General features: G+C 39.2%; 1 protein-coding gene across 2 annotated transcripts in view; it reads right to left on the reverse strand.

Annotated features, from left to right (window-relative positions):
* Snup (snurportin-1) overlaps positions 1-20191 on the reverse strand; it is a 285875-nt gene that overhangs the window by 23001 nt on the left and 242683 nt on the right. For both annotated transcript variants that reach the window (XM_090377225.1, XM_090377224.1), the window contains exon 9: positions 17332-17602. In XM_090377225.1, coding sequence (XP_090233351.1) covers positions 17336-17602 — 267 coding nt within the window. In that variant the 3' untranslated portion in view covers positions 17332-17335. The remainder of the gene's footprint in view (positions 1-17331; positions 17603-20191) is intronic.

The raw sequence follows: 20191 nt of genomic DNA on the forward strand, positions 1-20191 counted from the left end.
TTAAGGCATAAGCGCTTCAAAATGCGGTCCTGCTTTGGCGTAGAGACTCGTTTGTGTCCAGTTCTTTTTTTCCTATCAGCAGAACCAGTATTCTTGAGTTTGGAAAGAAATATACTCACTGTTGACTGATTACAAGACACTCTATAAGCAATATGACAGAAAGAACATCCTTCCTCACGTAGAGCAACAATAGCACTCTTTCTTCGTGGCATCAACTGCACGTAACTCGCCATCCTGACACAAGCAAGGAATGACTGCAACTCTTGCAGAGCGTGCTTATATAGCTGAAAGTAAAGCTGGTGCAATATTAGGTCATCACCTACGCATGTCAATCTTATCTGATGCAATCTGTAATTAATATTTCCATATACTTACATTATTTGGATGACAATTACAATTTTAAGAGGTGATGCACTTTCTTTGAACACCAGTGAATACAGTATGTCCCCGGCACACATAAGAGATATGTTCCAGGACTGCTTATGTATGTTGAGTTTTATGTAACTCAGGAATGACTAATAAAATATTGCTACTATATCCCTGATATGCCAAAATTACAAAAACTACATAATATCCTCAGAAGATGAAGAAAAATAGTTATATATTTTTTATATATTAGTTATATATATATAGAAAAATAGTTATATATTTTTAATTAGTTCAATTAAAAACTTTATCTGGGAACAGCAGTGAAGTAGCCAGAGTGGCAAATAAGAAAAAAAAACAAAAGGAAGAAAAAATGCATGTTATTGTACTAAAAATGGATATGTATTTGATAGCCTTGGTTATTATAGTTGACTTCATTAGTGCCAATCCCTTCACTGCTTCTCGTATTCTGTCTTTCTCCTTTATTATTGTGTTCACTATTGACACTGACAAATCTGAATTCCACATGATACTTGTTAATATTTGACCTTTTTCATACAACCTTATTATTTTAATTTTCTAATCCAACTCGATCACTTTCCTTTTATTCGTAGATTTACAATTAAATTTTCTGTAAAGAACTTCACAGGGTTAAGGTGAAAATTCACCATTATCACACCATGCGAGCTGACGTTTTACTAAAGCACATTTCTGGAGGCCACTAGCATAAAACAATAAAGACAATTTGCAGTTTCTGGTTTAATGGGCTTTTCTGTTAGTGCAATTCATTATAAACGGGTAGTAAACTCGATCTTACTGCATTTGCAATAATATTGACCTGTTGCTGGAATTCTGTGGGTTTTTATGTTATTATGGTGAAATGTGCATCCTTTCACTGAAATCTTCAGTCATATAAAAAAATCAAATAAATTTTAAGCATCTTCTCTTCATTGTTATGTCACTTGTGCAATTTGTGCATGCCATGATCATCATTATTCATTGCTTATTTATTTTATTTTATTTTATTAGTTTTAAATTTTACAATCCTAAAATAAAAAACAAATAAAAAAATTTGCGTAAGTCCGAAGTTATGTAACTCTGGCTTATGTAAGTCGAGGACTTACTCTGTGTGTGTGTGTGTGTGTGTGTGTGTGTGTGTGTGTGTGTGTGTGTGTGTGTGTGTGTGTGTGTGTGTGTGTGTGTGTGTGTGTGTGTTTTAACATTAACAAAAAAAAAAAAAAAAAAAAACAGTCCTGTCTGCATGTAGGCATGACAGGCTCCCCAGCTACTGCTCGTTTGCTGACTCTCTTCAAGGGCATGGCATGAGATGCTGACACTGGCTTCAGCTGGTCTGGCTAGCGTGGGTTTAAGTAACGATAGCTTAATAGGACCCCCCATATAGGGCACCCCGACCCTATGACTTTATTCCCACACCTTACCCCTCAAAATTTTTCTTGTGGGCCCTACCATCCTAAAAACTTTACGCTGAATTTAATAAGTCTTAATACAAGTAGCTTTCGGAGTGACAAACTCCTTCTTCAGCAAGTACATACAGAAATGCAAATATGACAAATTGTTAGAAATTGAATAAATCATACAAAATATGCTGTACTTGATCAGATGACTGGGAGAGCGCGCACATGAGCTCGAGTGATCAGTCATTCACAAGGCTAGATCAGGTGATAAATGTTGCTTGTTCCCAGTCAGGTTATCCAATAGGCAAAAAAGCATCTGCCCAGGGCCCCTGATCAGAGGTAGCCCTCAAAATCACCATTTGAAAAAACTCATTGCTGTGTTTTTACTAATATTTTTAAGTGATTTTATCAGAAACTAACTTTCTACCTGACAGTCAATGAACTTGAAGATTAATTTGAAAATTATGTTTTCTTCAAAAATGGTTTTACCGATTTTGATGAAATTTTATATTTAGTTTTTATTTAAATAGTTGAATTAATTGAAAAAGTAAAGACTCCTCTGTATGGAACCAGTGCCCGACAGCCTTATGTGTAAGGGTGTTCCCATATAGAACACAGGTGACCACTTATCTGGAACTATCAGCGAAATGCAGCTAAAGCTTCTCACAGGCTATGATAATAACTGAAAATGGAAGAGAACAATAGTTTTGTGAACGAATTCAAAAATCTTTAAAATCATTGTCATTATATACAATGGTGGACAAAAAGACTGCATCACCTTAAAAAAAGTAACATTTGTAGTGAAACATATAAGATATTTTTTGATTACAGTCATTTTGTTTGTTGCAAAGCAAAGGTAATGCATCAGATAACGCTTCTATTACATCAGACAGTAATTGCAAGGTATTTGCATCAGCCATTTCTACAAATACACAGCATTGGAAGTGTATATACGCTCATCAGTATCCTGTTTGTGGAAGTCTAAGCATGGCTCCATACGTTCAGTTGACACTATAAAAAAAATATATATATATTTTAGCTGTTGCTCTGTCCCAGGAAGAGCTTTCTACGCGTGCTATCACACGTAGAAAGTTTATTAATAAAATAGGATGCCATCAGTCAACAGTATCCCAGATGTTGAAATTAAAGTGCGAAACCAGTGATGTGAAGAGAAGACCTGAATCAGGCCGTAAGAGAGTGACTATGCCTTCCCAAGATCAATATTTGAAACTTCGTAATCACCATGCTAGTGCTCCTGATCTAAAACTGGACTTTGAGATGGCATTAGCATTAGTAGAGGCATTTGATGCAAGAAAGCAAGCTTATGCAGCATCAGCCAAAAAAAAAAAAAAAAACCACTTCCACTTCACCCCTCTGTTCGTTCAAAATACCTGTCCAGCTGAGCCTTAAACTTATTTAGGCTATCAACCTCCACCACAAGGGATGGAAGTCTGTTCCACCAACCAACCACCCGCTGGCTAAAGGCAAATTTCCGCACGTCTATCCTACATCTGTCTTTCCTCAATTCGAATTTATGCCCTCTCAGGTGATTATTCTGAGCTAGAGGAAGAATCCCATCAGCATTGAGCATGCTTAAACCATTCAAGGCTTTATACACCTCTATCAGATCACCTCACTGGTGCCTAGTCTCCAGACACTGTAATTTGCAAAACTTAAGCCTTTCTTCATAAGAGCACCCCTTTGTTCCATTCACTAATCTTGTTGCCCTTCTCTGTACTCGTTCCAGCAGCTCTACATCCTTCTTGAAATGAGGCCTCCAGACCTGTATACAGTACTCTAGGTGTGGTCTGACCATCGCCTTATACAATGGAATAATCACCTCCTTATCCCTGCTGGAAAAATTCCTGTATATCATTGACAATACTCCATGAGCTACTCTTGCAGCCCGTCTGCACTGCTCAGAGAACTTCATATCTGCCTGCACAACCACCCCCAAGTCCCTTTCATTCTCTACCACTGTCAGTGTTGTACCATAGAGTTGATACGTTGCTCTGGGGTTGCTGTTTCCCATGTGTAGTACTTTACATTTGTCAATGTTAAACTTCATTTGCCACCTCTCAGCCCATCTGCTCAACCTTTCCAGATCCTGTTGCAGAAGCATAGTGTCAGTAGTGTCCTTGACAACCCTGCCAACCTTTGTATCGTCTGCAAACTTGGACATTAATCCCGATATACCATCATCAATATCATTTATAAATACAGAAAACAATAATGGACCCAACACTGAGCCCTGAGGGACTCCACTAATAACATCAGTCCACGATGAGCAGTGTCCATTGATTACCACTCTCTGTCTTTTCCCCCTCAACCACCCCTTTATCCATAGCAGCAATTTGCCTCCAATGTCACACTGCTCCAATTTGTGTAGCAGTCTTCCATGTGCAACAGTATCAAAAGCCTTTCTAAGATCCAAGTATATAATATCAAAGTTATTCCCTGCATCCAGTTCTTTTGTGACTGCATCATAGTATCCAATCAAGTTGGTCAGGCAAGACTTCCCCTTAACAAAACCATGCTGTGTCTGAGCTATAACTGAAGTCTTGTCTAAATGATCCTGCAGTGCGTCTTTAACCAGTGCCTCCATTAATTTTGCTGGAACAGAAGTCAAGCTCACAGGTCTATAATTACTTGTGTCAGCCTTTGATCCTTCTTTGTGAATTGGGGTCACATTTGCACATTTCCAGTCTATGGGTACCTCCCCTGAGTCCAAGGAAGCTCTCATAATTATGGCTAAGGGTTTGCTTACTTCCTTTGCTGCCTCCTTTAATATAACTGGATAGATCCCATCCACCCCGGGTGCCTTTCTTGTGTTTATCTTCAACAGTTTCTCCTCCACTTTACTCCCAGTTATTTCAAGATTCTGTAACTTACTGCTAGAGTTGAATACACCTCTGGCATTCCCCTCGCTGAATAACTCCTCATGTGTGAATGTCGATGCAAAATATTCATTTAGTTTGTTAGCCACCTGAGCAGGATCATCAACACTTGACCCATCAATATCAAGTGGACCAATCTGATTCATCCCTTTCCTTCTAGAGTTTACATAAGTAAAGAACTCTTTGCTGTTTTTCTTTGCATCCCTTGCCAAGGATTTCTCGTAATCTGCCTTCGCCTGCCTAACCTCCTTTGTAACTTGGTTGCATATCAACTTGTATCTATCATAGGCTTCTGTGTCATGTGTTAATTTGTAAGTATCCCATGCATTTTTCTTCTCTGCCATATGCCTCATTAGTTCATCTGACATCCATTTTGGCCTAAACCTTGAACAATATTTCTTAGTTGGTATGTAAAGCCTAGTAGCTTCCAAGATAAGTTCTTTGAATGCTTCCCATTTTGAATTTGCTGTTGGTAACATCATCAGTTGGTCCCACTGTATAGAATTTAAATACTGTCTCAGTCCATCGTAGTCGCCTTTACGGAAGCAATAACCCTTCCCTTTACCCCTAATGGTAGTTACCTCTTTGAGTAAATCCCACTTCAGCACACTGTGATCACTGCCACCTAGTGGTTCATTTATCTGCAGATTCTGAATGCATGAAGAATCACTGCTGATAATCAAATCAAGAGTATTACTCCCTCTAGTTGCCTCCCGAACATGCTGATGTAGAAAACAATCATCCAATAAATCCACAAAAGCCCTGCTAGTGTGTGAGTATCCAGCCCCCAAATTCCAGTCAATATCTGGGAAATTAAAATCTCCCATTATAAGACACTCTGATTTACTGGCCCACTCTATTTCCCTGTACAGTTCCTTATTATACTCATCAGAGTCATTAGGCCTATAGCACACTCCTACTCTCAATTTTGATCTCCCAATGTTTATGTCACACCAAACTGACTCCACACTGCACTGTCCAGCGATGTCGACTGGCTTCACTTCCTTGGTTTTTATGTGTTTCTTAACTAATAGCATAACAGCTCCCCCCTTCCTATCCTGTCTATCCTTTCTGTAGACGTTGTACTCCCCAAATTGCAGTTCCGCATCCCTTATATCTGTGTGACACCACGTCTCTGATATCCCAACAATATCTGCCTTCGATGTTTTGAGCAATACCTCAAATTCATCAAATTTATTTACTAAACTCCTAGCATTGGTGTACACACAAGTATACCTGCACCTGTTTCTATTCTTAGCTACCCTAACACAACCCATGTGTTTACTTGTACCACAATGGCTCCCAGCAGTCTCTGAAATACCATGCATCTTGTTTTTCAGGCTTCTGCTCATTCTAATAGAAGCAGTGCAAGAATCTCTTTCACCTCTGCCAGTGGCTACTGTCAATCTATTGGTCTTTGTCTCCCCCCAAGCTAGCAGTTTTCCGACCCACCTAACACTGCCTCGATAGCATCAGCAAATATTCTTGCACCCTTTCTATTTAAGTGTATCCCATCCCTGTAGAAGCAATCTCTCCTGTTAACAAGTACAGTCCAGGCTGAAAAAAATTCTACCCCTTGAGCCTTGCACAATCTTTCCAGGGCCGAATTGATCGACAAGGCTCTCATCATATACTCCCTCCTATCGTGCGTTGAAACAAATGCACGGAATATCCAAAGACAGCTTTCAGAATATGGTCTGCATGCCTATTGGCACAAGAAGAAGCCTTTGTTGACCCAACAAATGAGAAAGAAGTGACTTGCTTGGGCTAAAATGCATCTTTCGTGGAGAAAATAGCAATGGGACACCGTCATCTTTTCTGACAAATCGTCAACCTGCAAAAAAACCCCCCACATATTATGATACCAGGGTCCCCTGTAAATGATTACATCTACCAATATATTTATTTTGTCTGTAAATTGCATGTGTTCTCTGGTCGATTTGCCTGTTTACTGGATGAAAAAAAATCCCAGTTTATGGGGGGGACCTTGCTATCTACGCCTGAGACCGACTAACTCAGCCACGGAGTGAAAAAAGCCCACTAAAGTTCCTCATGTCATCCACGGGATTCAAACACGGGGCTTTTCCACCTGGTGTGGGGTGGACGGCGACGATACCACTGTGCTACCTGTTTGTTTGTTTGTTTGTTTGTTTGTTTCGGAATTTATTGGGCGCATCGGCAACTATGGCCATAGTGCGCCATGCATATGGTAACTATGCATGTAATTTCTTTTCAAATAGAGAAAATGGAAAGAAGGGACCAAAAGGTTTTTCTAACTAAAGGAGGTGATATACTTTAATTATCTTGAGAAAATTATAAATGCTTGAGACATTTGTCTCATTGTTTAAAATTGAGGTGAGTGTAGGATCTTTTGTTGTGGCTGAAGTGCAAAGCATCTGGCGTTCTCTTGTATATTTTGTGCATTCGACCAGAATGTGATTCACTGTGAGCATTGTATTACAGTGATGACATTGAGGGGGTATCTCTCCTCTTAAAAGATAACCATGAGTTACATTTGTATGTCCTATTCGCAGACGAGCCAATATTACCTCCTGGTGTCGGATTGAACTGAAGCTGGAAGGCCATCGCTCAAGGTTTGGCTTGATACTTCGAAGTTTATTGTTTGGCTGATTTTCCCATAATAACTGCCATTGGCGCGTGCATTTTTCATGGATTATTGGTCGATAGTCTTGATGAGGCACTTTCCACTTGTTCTCAGATGAAAGGTGAGCTAATTTGGCAGCATTGTCCGCTAGTTCATTTCCAGGAATTGCCATATGTCCTGGGACCCAGCAGAAGTGTATGTTTTTCCCAAGTACTGATAAGGTATGCAGAGAGTTGACTATTCTTTCCACGACTGGGTGGGTCATGTTCATTGTATTTTTTAGTGCTTGAAGGGCACTTAAGGAATCTGTGAAAATAATGCTGTTGTTAATATCGGAAGACTCGATATGATTCAGTGCAACCTGAATTGCTATTAGTTCTGCGGAAAATATACTGAACTCACGTGATAACTGATAAGCTAATGTGATGTTTGGGAAAACTGCGGCGATTCCAACGTGGACATCATTCTTTGATCCATCAGTATGTACTATGGAAAAGCTAGGAAACTGGTTCACTACTGCATGGTATAGCTGCAAGAAGTTTTCTCTATGCAGTGTAGATTTATTCCATTCATGTAGATGTAAGTCACATGAGGGCGGAATGATATTCCAAGGAGCAAGAGAGGATGGGAGGCTATTTGCCACATTGTCTAAGGTCAGATTTAGTTCTTCTAAGAGGTGTTTTATTCTCATGCCCAAAGGACGATTAACATTAGGGCGGTTTTGGTATAACCTGGTGTGCTGTGATGAAAAAAGTATCTGCCAATTTGGGTGTTCTGGCATAGATCTAATTTTATAGGCGTAACGTAGTATCAGTTGTTGTCGCCTGATCGAAAGAGGAGGTTCGTGTGCTTCAGCATATAAGCTATGTATTGGAGACGTGCGATATGCTCCTAATGCAATCCGTATGCCACTATGATGGATAGGGTCAAGCCAGCGAAGGGCACTAGGTCTTGCTGAACTATAGACTTGTGCTCCGTAGTCAAGTTTTGATCTTATTAATGCTCTATATAGCCGTAATAAAGTAAGGCGATCAGCTCCCCAATTAGTTGCAGAGAGAACCCGGATGATATTTAGTTTTTGTTGACATGAGTTTCTTAGTCTTTTGATATGCTCAACAAAGGTGAGTTTCTGGTCTAAAGTGATTCCTAAGAACCGTATGCTCGGTTGAACTGCTATTGGTTGGCGATTCAGTTCTAGCTCTGGATTGGGATGGAGTTTTCGTTGGCGGCAAAAATGGATGCAAAATGTTTTTTCCGGACAAAGTTGAAATCCATTAGTCTGAGCCCATGAACAGATCTTATTTATTGCCCCTTGCAACTGTCTCTCAATAGTATTCATGTTTTTTGCATGACACCAAATACTCAGGTCGTCTACAAACAGTGCTTTATCAATAGTGTTTGGAATTTGTCCGGCAATGGTGTTTATTGCAATTATAAAAAGTGAAGCACTGAGTACAGAGCCTTGAGGAACTCCTTCTTCTTGGGAAAATACTTGGGACAGTGAGGTTTTGAATCGAACCTGGAATGTACGCTTGCATAGAAAATTCTGTATGAAAATCGGGAGGTGACCCCGAAGTCCATGACGATGTAATTCACGGAGTATTCCATACTTCCACGTAGAATCATAGGCCTTACTGATGTCAAAGCAGACTAACACATGGTGTTCCGATCTGAGGAATGCATTTCGGATGGAATTTTCTAGTCTGACTAGTATATCTAGTGTAGATCTGTTTTGTCGGACACCGTATTGTGCAGAATGTAGCAGATTGAGATTTTCAAGGTACCAGATCAGTCGGCGGTTCACCATCTTTTCGAGAATTTTGCAAATGCAACTGGTCAAGGCGATTGGTCTATAATGAGTGGGATTTGTAGGGTCTTTACCTGGTTTAGGGAAGGCAAGGACCGTAGCGTGATGCCATTGATTAGGAAATTTATCTTCCAGGAAGAGTCTGTTGAATAGATGAAGAAGTAACTGTAATGATTCGGTACTTAGTTCCTGAATCATGGAATAGTGAATGTTATCTGGTCCTACAGCACTGCGTCTAGATGTTGACAAAGCTCTATGTAATTTGTGAATGGTAAAAGGTAAATTGTATTGTTCATCTCCTTTTGAAGAGAAGTTTAACTTTTGTTTTTCTAAACTTGTTTTTAATCTTCTGAAGGTCGGTGTATAATTTTCTATTGCTGATGTTTTTGCAAAGGTTTCACCTAGTATATTGGCAATTCCAGCAGGATCATTTACATTCTGCCCTCTCCATTCCATGATGGGTAGGGGTATCGGTTTGTATTTGCCACTCATTTTTCTGATTGCTTTCCAAATTTTATGTGTAGGCATTGCTTGATTAATAGTCGAAGTGAAGCGGATCCAAGCAGCCTTTTTATTGCAGCGTCTAACATATCTCGCTCTTGCTCTAGCACGCTTATATTGAATGAGATTGGTTGTAGTTGGACTCCGGCGAAAAGAATTCCAAGCTTTGCTTTGCATTTTTTTAGCCACAAGGCATTCATCACTCCACCAGGTTTTTGGATGAATCGGTAATTTTGATGAGGATTTCGGTACGGTTTGTTCTGCTGCATGTAATATCATTTTGGTGACATAGTCAACTGCTTCGTCAGTTGTGGAATTTTGGATTATTTCGGGATCAAGCTTGATTAATTTTTTATAGGACTGCCAATCTGCTTTATCAGTAAGCCAATGCGGAATTTTAGTAGGATGATGAGGGGGCTTATTAAGTAATTCAATTATTATGGGGAAATGATCGCTATGTAGCGGATCGTTGTTTACCGTCCACTTTAGAATAGGATATAAGGTTGCAGAACAGATAGACAAATCTATTGCAGTGCTTGTTCCTGAAGGAAGGTGAACGTATGTAGGTGAACCGTCATTTAGAAGAAGGAGGTTGTTATTGTCAAGACACTGTTCAATTAGTTTTCCTCTTTGGTCGATGTTGCTGTTACCCCAAAGAGTGTGATGACCGTTTAAGTCTCCCAGAATGAGGAAAGGTGTTGGGAGTTGAGCTATAAGATTGTTGAGATCATTTTGCTGGAAGGTATAGCTTGGTGGAATGTATAAGGAGCAGATTGTCATATGGATGTCAGCAGCTATACGGACTGCTATTGCCTCGAGGGGAGAGTTCAGTGAGACCTGTTTGGTAGGAATATGTGGGTTTGTTAAAATAGCTACGCCACCATGTGCAATATTCTGATTGGTTCTGTCTTTTCTAATAATGTTATAATGAGACAGTTTTGGTGTATTTTGGGGTTTTAAATAAGTTTCTTGAAGGCAGATACATATTGGTGAGTATTTACAGGAAAGATCGTATAGGTCATCGATATTGGCGCGGAATCCACGACAGTTCCATTGTATTATTCTGTTCATTGTTTATCTCTTATTAGACTTTCTGAGCGTTTTCGGGTTGTTGATGTTTTCTGTTTTTCACTTTTGTTTTTATCTTTTTTTGGGAAGGAAGGCCTTTCGGTGTCCATATCTTCTTCAACAAAGATTTGAAGAACAGGGTCATCTGCTGATTTTTCTTTAGTGTCCATTTGTTGTTGGTGACTAGAAGTTAGGATATGTTTTTCTTTAAGTCCTTCGTCCGGAGTGTGTATGTTTTCTTGTGGTATGGTAATTGGTGTATTGACTGCTTGGGTTTGAGTTGCACTGTACAAAGATTTTACATAATTTGAGAAAGACCGTTTTGGAGGTACTGTTATTTCGGTTTGCGATCCGGTTGATTGGAATTTTTTGGTGGCTTGGGCATACGTAGGTCTGTCTGCATGAATTGGTGGTGAGATGATTCTTTTTGCTTCTTGGTAAGAAACATTATGCTCAGTTTTATATTTCTGGATAAGTTTCTCACTTTTCCAGCGCTCGCATATTCTGGCATAAGCGGGATGATCCTTTTTGCAATTTGGACATACTGATTGAGGAGCATTACAGTTTTCGCAATCGTGTTCGATTGAACCACACTTTGCGCAAGTAGGGGTTCCCCGGCAAGCTGTTTGGGAATGTCCATACTTTTGGCATCGGAAACACCGTAGCGGGTTTGGGACATATGGTCTGACATTACATACCAGATATCCGGCCTTAATAGATGATGGACGATTCGGTGTGTTAAAGGTCAAGATCAGATTGCGGGTAGGGATCAGATTACCATCTTTTCTCGTGGAGATTCTCTTGACATGAATAACTCCTTGTTCTTTCAGTTCTTCTAGCATTTCTTCTTCAGTTACATCTAGTAAGTCCCAGTTTGAGATCACTCCTTTAGAGGTGTTTAGTGATCTGTGGGGTGTTACAGTTACTGGGAGACCTGCAAAGAAATTTGTTTTCAGAAGTCGCTCAGAATGTTTGGTATTAGATGTCTCAATGAGAATATCTCCTGATCTGAGTCTTTTTACGGATTTCGGAGATCCTGCTTTACTTTCCAATTCCTTTTGAATTCTAAAGGGAGAGAGTTTGCCAACTGCATTCTCACCAGTTGAATGGATGATTAGATAGGTTGGAATTGGATATGTCTCTGGCTCAGTTTTTTGGCGCTTTGCCGTTCCTGCTGTGGAACTGTCTTTCTTTTTTGATATCTGGGATGCGTCTGGCAGCCCAGATAAGTCTGAGTTTGATTTACTCATGATATGCTCTTTTTGGCCCCGGGAGATTGTCTTTTTCTCCCAGGTTACCAGCCCCGCCACGTGGAGGCAAGAGCGGTGCCGCCTAGTGACCCAAGCGAAGAAAAGGGTTAGTAATAACTAAAAATAAAAAGAGGGATTAAAGAAAGGTGGCTTTCCTTTCTAGGTTATAGTATTTGAATATATCTATTTAATTATAATCTTCAGGAGTTATCGGACTTTCGAAACTCAGGAGAAACGTATTTACAATTAAGCGTACTAGATAATCACTCTGGAAAGGCGCTGTGGTCACTAATATCGCTTGGCACTCGGGGCCGTGCTACCTGTGCAGACAAAATTCAAACTGCATGGCTCGGATGGGAAGCGATATGTGAGTAGACGAAAATAGGAGGCATACCATCCTGACTGCATAACACCGACTGTAAAGTTCCCCACCGGTCAGATGGTCTGGAGATGTATAACAAGCAAAGGGGTGGGGCGAATTAAGTTTATTAACGGAACGGTGAATGCAGAAACCTACACTGCTATCTTGGAGGAGTGTCTGAAACCTGTTATTAAAGATCACCACACAGACATCCAAAACTGCATTTTTCAACAGGACTCAGCACCTTGCCACACAGTAGAATTGGTAAGTTTTTTGCTATTTAGATTTAAAGATGAGTTTGTCTTCTTGTCTCACAAGGCTTAAAACATATTTACACCAATACTTTCCTTTGTTTTTCTCCCTTCAAGTGCAGTCACACCTCAGAAATGCTGGCATTACAGTGTTGGGCTGGGCCGCAAACAGTCAGATTTGAACCCTATTGAAAATTGCTGGTACATAATGTCATCTAAAATTGCTCAGAACAAGCCAACAAGTAAGATTCAGCTGCAGTAGAGCATTGTAAAGGTGTGGTACCACAAAATTGGGCAACCGTATATCCAGAAGTTGATTAACTCTATGCCAGATCGTTGCAAGGCTGTAATTGCAGCTTGAGGAGAAACAACCAAATATTGAGATCTGATTTTGTTGATTTACAGTACATAATACTATTATGCTAACTTGTCATTTCAGTTTGTACACGTAAATGCAATAAAATGTATGTTTGGTTGTTGTGATTGCCATTTGAATGATTTCTCATATTTCCATTAATTACGCATTTTACCCTTTGGGAAGATATTTATGGCAATTAGGTATATCAGGTGGAGTCTTTTTATTGGAATTCAATCACAGAGATATATATCCCATCTAAGAAATGCATTTTGAACATTTCTGAAACCCACAATGCAGCGCAAAACACACTATTTGCAAAATTCACAAGTGATGCAGCTTTTTTGTCCGCCACTGTAATTTAATAAATACTTATTCAGATGACATTGACGCTCTTTTTAAGAATAAACACATTTTATACATTTTGCAAAAAATGAAAATTTATATTCACTTTCTTTAATGTATGAAGCAATTCAAGGAGGACTAATATCAACTTTTGCTAATGTGAACATAATTTTAAAAATATTTTTGTCAATTCCTGTTTCGAACGCATCAGCAGAACGATCATTCTCTGTGCTTAAAAGATTTAAGAATTATATTAGAAATTCACTTGGATAAGAAAAATTAAGTAATTTGGAAATAATTTGTATTGAGAATGATATCACAAACAGGATTGATTATAATGAACTGACAGTGCAGAAAGGGGAACTATAGGAAATTTTGGAATTGGTGAAAGAAATATTTTTGGTTATTTTTTATTTTTGGATTTTAGGAGCATTAGCAACTAAGGCCATATTGCTCCGGGATATGCGGCGGTCATTCCCTGACCTTCCCGCATCCCCCCTATTTGGTGGTGACGGGCTCGAACCCCGGTCTAATCAAGAAGCGTGTGCTGGTGAAAGAAATGAAAGAGGTGAAAGACTTGTGGAATTTGCAGAATCTCAAGGACTGTCAGTAATGAGCACTTTTTTCAAGAAAAGGGTGAACAGAAAGTGGACATGGAAGAGTCCAAATGGATTAACTACTAATGAAATCGACTTCATCCTCACTAACAGAAGATATATTGTGAATGATGTTACCGTCCTGAATAAGGTAAATGTTGGAAGCGATCACAGAATGGTAAGATGTACACTTGATATACATGTAGGAAAGGAAAGGAAAAAACTGACTCGAGTAAATATTACAAAGGTCTTTGAGATAACAGAAGAGGAGAAAAAGCAGTATGTACTGGAACTTAAGAACAAGTTTGAGCTTCTACAGACTTCTCAGGACCAAGATATCGATGAGGAATATTACAACTTTCTGAAAGTGATAAAGCCCAAGAAACCTATAGGGAAAAAGAAATCCAAAGAAGAAAAAATTAGTCAAGAAACACTTATCATGATGAACCGAAGACGACAAATGAAAAGCAAGAAAAACACTGACAGGGAGAAAATTGAGTATACTGAGTTATGCAAAGCCATTAGAAAGAGAGTCAGAAAGGACATAAGAAGATTTAACACAAGAAAAGTAGAACAAGCATTAAGGGAAAACAAAGGATTTAAATCAGCAGCCATGAGCAGTAATACAGAAAGACAAATGATACTGAAACTGAAGAATAGCGATAGTGTACTTATAAACTGTAGAGAAGGCATAATTCAAATAGCAGAAGACTACTATACAGAATTATACAAGGAGCAGAGGAATGATGCCAGCAGTGGGGAAGATGGATTGCAAAGTAGCAACACATACGACATACCCGATATTCTTCCTGATGAGGTAGAACATGCACTGAAGAAAATGAAGAATCAGAAAGTCCCGGGGGCAGATGAAGTTACTGGTAGAGTTGTTAAAATTGGGAGGAAGAGATATAACACAAAAACTGGCAAGGCTCTTCACAAAGTGCATTAGAAAAGGTGTGACACCTAAGCAGTGGAATAATGCAATCATAGTTTTGCTGCATAAGAAAGGAGATAAATCAGAAATTGGAAATTATAGACCAATTAGCTTGTTATCCCACATCTACAAGTTGTTCACAAGGGTCATTACTAACAGATTAGAAAGAATACTTGATGAGAATCAACCGAAAGAGCAAGCTGGCTTTACGACAGGATTCTCAACTGTGGATCACCTTCACGTAATATCACAGCTAATGGAGAAAGCAAATGAATATAAAACACCATTATGCCTGGCATTTGTGGATTATGAAAAGGCATTTGACTCCATACAGCATAAGGCAATGTTTCGGGCACTGGAAAGACAAGGCATTGATACCCCATATATTATGATTTTGAAGAAAATATATGAGAGTGCTACCTCCTTTATTAGACTAGACAACGACATTAGGAAATTTAAAATTGAGAAAGGAGTTCGAAGCTGTTTACTGCTGCCCTTGAGGAAGCTTTCAGAAGATTAGACTGGTCGCAGAAAGGAGTCAATGTGAACGGAGAGTACCTAAACCATTCACGATTTGCAGATGACATTGTGGTCATAAGCCATGATCCCAAAGAATTAGAGGAAAATCTTGATCAGTTATGCATGGTTAGTAAGGATTTTGGACTAAAGATGAATATGGCTAAAACAAAAGTAATGATGAACAAGTATGCCACAGAAAGGGAAATAATGATTGAAGGAGCAGTAATTGAAACGGTGGAGTCATATACTTATCTGGGACAAGTTATTAGCTGTAATAATGATAAATGGCTGGAAGTCAAGCGAAGAATAAATTTTGGATGGATAGCATTCAAGAAAGATAGTCACATACTGAAGAGCAATATCCCAGTTTGTCTGAAACGTAAAATAATGAACCAATGTATACTCCCCACTATGACTTATGGAAGTGAAACTTGGGCACTCACGAAAAGAATGGAAGAGAAGCTGAGAACTACACAGTGAAGAATGGAACGAATTATATTGGGAATTAGACTGTTAGATAAGAGAAACACATGGATTAGGCAGCAAACTCAAGTAAAGGCCATTCTTATCAAAACTAAAGAACTAAAATGGTCTTGGGCAGGACACATAGCTTGAAGACATAATGACAGATGGACTAAGAAAATAACAGAAAGGTACCCAATGGAGGAGGTAGAAGAAAACCTGGAAGACAAAGGCGGAGAGGGATAGATGAAATTCATGAGTTTTTGGGTAGTAAATGGATGGCCAGTGCTCAAAACAGAAGGAACTGGAAAGTTGCTGGAGAGGACTTCATCCTGCAGTGGATTGAAAATAGCTGATGATGATGACATACCTCAGCCCAAAAAGTCCATATAAAGTAGTATAAAAATACTTATTAGTTTAAGTGTATGTATTATTTCTGAATTATTCGTCTGGATTAGATATTTTCCTTATTTCATATAATTTTTTCTTTATATGAGGCCCTCAAATTCCATTTTTCCTTGGGCCCCATGAGGGTATAACGTGTCCCTGCTTGTTCCAGGATAGTGAGATGAAGGACTTCTGAAGTTCAACACAAGTACTGTATGCATGAAGGCCAAAATACGAATGAATGAAAGAGAACGGGCCTGTGGCAATGGTTTCCATGGTTTAGAAGAAGAGGAGAACTTCTTCCATTGGCTCTGCTGTATTAACTTTATGCTGCTCGTAACAGTCCTCCACTTCCCCTGTGGAGTGCGAGTTGCCTCCACAGGGGTGCCCCTCTAACTTCTGGTGGAAGTTTTCCTATTATCCACCATCTTCTTTGCCTTCACCTATCACCTCCACGCTCCCTTCCAATAAAAACTACCCCCCCCCTCCTGGTAAGCTCAGGTGAAGCTAGAGTTTGTCCAGTGAGAGAACTTAAGCCCTACTACCTGTCCTGGCTCCCTGCACCTGGTATGGCAACTCATGTACCATAGGGGGTTGGTGGTGTTCCATGGGCCCCTAGCCTAAGGGGCCAGATGAATAACATAACCATACACTACACTCAGGGCCTATCTTAGGCATAGACAAACGAGGCATGTGTCTGGGGCCTGTACTTTGTGGCCTCCCCGTGGCTGGGGACAGTAACATAGTCCATTAGGATATGTGAGACAACGTTACGCAAGATCATACCCTTCTTAGCTATAGCTAAGAGGTATAGAGCTCTCCTTTTGAGTTGTGTTGTTTATGAATTTTAAATACTTTTGATGTTTTATGTAAATGTTTTAACACAGTTAAGATATTATCACTGAAGTAGCATTATCCACATATAAGCTTCGGCTTAGGAGGTGGGCGTGCTGAAGGTGTACTTGAATGAATGTTCAGACCTTTCCTGAACCTTTTATACACCTTAACCAGGCACCAGTACAAAGCCAAAACACTTTTTCTTTCTTTCACAGATATCCTTTAGAATAAATGTGATACTACATATTATAAAGGAAGCACATTCCAATAAATATTTTCAGTGGTATTTCATATGCAGCAAACCACATCACTAATACTGTGTTTTTATTTGTTTATGGTTCGTAATCTAAAAGAACATTAGTTTTTTTATAGTACCTGATTAACAACCATTAGAAGAGGATATTTTATCTTGTTCCTGCCACTGCATACACTCTCCTTCTTGTTCCTTTTGCTTGCGATGTTTGGCAAAAGCATCACTTAAATGTTCTTCCATGGATGTATACATGGCTGGTCTATCAGCACAAAGTGACTCTGGAACAGGAATGTTAAGAATTTCTGGTAACATGTACGCTTTCAGCCAGCCAACTAGAGGAGTACTTCCGGGCGTATAGTGGGTCTCTTTATGATAGAACAATAGCCCATCCAACTACAATGAAAATACAAGAGAATTCATATCGAAGTAACATGACATTTTCTAAACATTATATCATAGATTAAAGATTAAACTGTTTACAAAGACAACTACGAGGGGCATTCAATAAATTATCTACCTAAGCTACTTCCCATAGTTATATTTCAATGATTCATGATTTATCATGTTCCTACATATTTCAACTTGAATCATACTAATTTTGATGCTTTTAGGTTGTGCTGCTGTTACAGAAAGAAGGAAGACACCTGTATCAAATTATGGATTTGCCGAAATTGGAGCATTGTTTAGTCATCGAGTTTCTTTCCAAAGAAGGAAATTGGCCAAAGGCCATTCATGAAAGGTCGGTGAAATTCTGGTCAAAACAATTCAAGTGGGGTAGAGTCTGTCAAATATGATACATGTCCAGGAAGGCCTGTGACAGTGGCCACTACAGAAATGTGCCAAGCTGTGGAAACCCTTGTGCTGAATGACAGATGTTTAAAGGTGTCCCAAATCTCTAGGGAATGTGACATATCTGAGGGAACAGTTATAACCATCCTCCGTGAACATTTGGGGATGAGCAAAGTGGGCCCCCAGATTTCTGATCCCTGTGCAGAAGCAATTCAGAGTATGGTGTTGTGAGGCAAATTTAGAGCATTAGCATTAGTAGAGGCATACGATACAAGAAAGCAAGCTTAGGCAGAATCAGCCAAAATAAAAAAAAGCTCCGATTTCACCCATCCATTCGTTCCAAATACCTGTCCAGCTCAGCCTTAAGTTTATTTAGGCTATCAACTTCCACAACAAAAGATGGAAGTCTGTTCCACCAATCACCTACCCACTGGCTAAAGGCAAACTTCTGCACATCTATCCTACAACTATCTTTCCTCAATTTGAATTTATGCCCTCTCAGGTGATTATTCTGAGCAAGAGGAAGAATCCCATCAGCACTGAGCATGCTCAAACCATTCAAGGCTTTATACACTTCAACCAGATCACCTCGCAGGTGCCTAGTTTCCAAACACTGTAATCTGCAAAACTTAAGCCTTTCTTCATAAGAGCAACCCTTTGTTCCATTCACTAATCTTGTTGCCCTTCTATGGAAGGGATCCTGAAGTTTTCATCCCTAGAATTGTTATGGATGATGAAACATGGGTTCATCGCTGAGATCCTGAGGCCAAGCAAGAATAAATGCAATGGAAGCACAAGAGTTCTCCCCCACCAAAAAAATTTGGACACAACCTTCAGCCGACAGGATTATGGCCACTATTTTTTTGCATGCTGAAGGAATACCGTACATTCACTACTTCACACACAAGCAGACAGTCACTGGGGAGTCATAAGCATCCCTGCTGTACAACATAAGGGATGTCATAAAGGAAAAACACAGTGGAAAACTTTCCAGAGGTGTGCTCCTACTTCATAACAATGCACCAGTGCACAGGTCACATGTTGTTTGTTTGTTATTTGGTTTTTAGGAGCAATAGCAACTAAGGCCATATTGCTCCGGAATATACGGTGGTCATTCCCTGACCTTTCCGCATCCTCCGTATTTGGTGGTGATGGGCTCGAACCCCGGTCTAATCAAGAAGCATGTGCTACGCACTGCTGCTCCTTCCCACCTGGCTACGGAGGCGCCGTCATATGCTGTTGCTTTGAGAGATTGACTTTGCAGAACTTACCCATCCACCTTACAGTCTGAACCGCGCCCCAGTGACTATTTCCTGTTTCAACACCTCAATAAAAACTTATGTGGATGTCGCTCTGCTGATGATATGAACTGAAGTCTGCTTTTTCTGCATTCTTTGATGGACAGGATAAATAATTTTATTTGTCTGGTGTTTCCTCATTGCCAACAAAATGGAACAAGTGTATTGAAGTTCAGGGGAGTTACAATGAAAAATAAAAACAGATTTTTGCCTCAGATTTCCTTCATAGGTAGGCAGATAATTTATTGAACGCCCCTCATAGTATTTAGGACTATAAATCTGTATTTTTTTTGGCAAGCTTCTATAGCATTTCTACTAAATCTACTCTCAGTATTGCATATTTATGAATATCAAAAGGTAATGACATTTATAATAAACTTTTTTTTTTTTATCTTGCCAACAGAACAATAAAAAATAACTACATAATTCAAAGTATAGAGAACATGATTTGCTAGACAAAGAAGTGTAGATCAGAATTCTTACCTTTTTGCAATGCTAAGTCTTGGTGAACAGTAAGGAATTATTAAGTCATTGTATTATACACACAAAACTAAAGAGTTCTACGTATAAATAAATTTACTTTGCTATTAATTTACTTTTACTTAATTTACTTTGCTATTAAGCTTAAAAACTGTTATAATGCTGCATTTACTAGAAGGCTTTACAGTCACACGGATGTGAAGAGTAGTAGTCTCCGTTAACAGCTAATAAATACCAGTAAACACAAAGAATATAAAAATCAGTGAAGGCAAAGCTAATTCCCAGGTCAATCAATAAAACCTTGAAATCATCAATTTCTGTGTGAAAGAAATTAACAGTTCTTATTCTAGAGTTCCACATGCATTTTGGATTGTCATCAGGTAAATTCAAAACAGACTAAAAATGTGAACAGTGA

Source organism: Mastigoproctus giganteus, chromosome 7 (assembly GCF_048544385.1).
Source record: "Mastigoproctus giganteus isolate SK-2022 chromosome 7, ASM4854438v1, whole genome shotgun sequence".
NCBI classification, from domain to species: Eukaryota; Metazoa; Arthropoda; class Arachnida; order Uropygi; family Thelyphonidae; genus Mastigoproctus; species Mastigoproctus giganteus.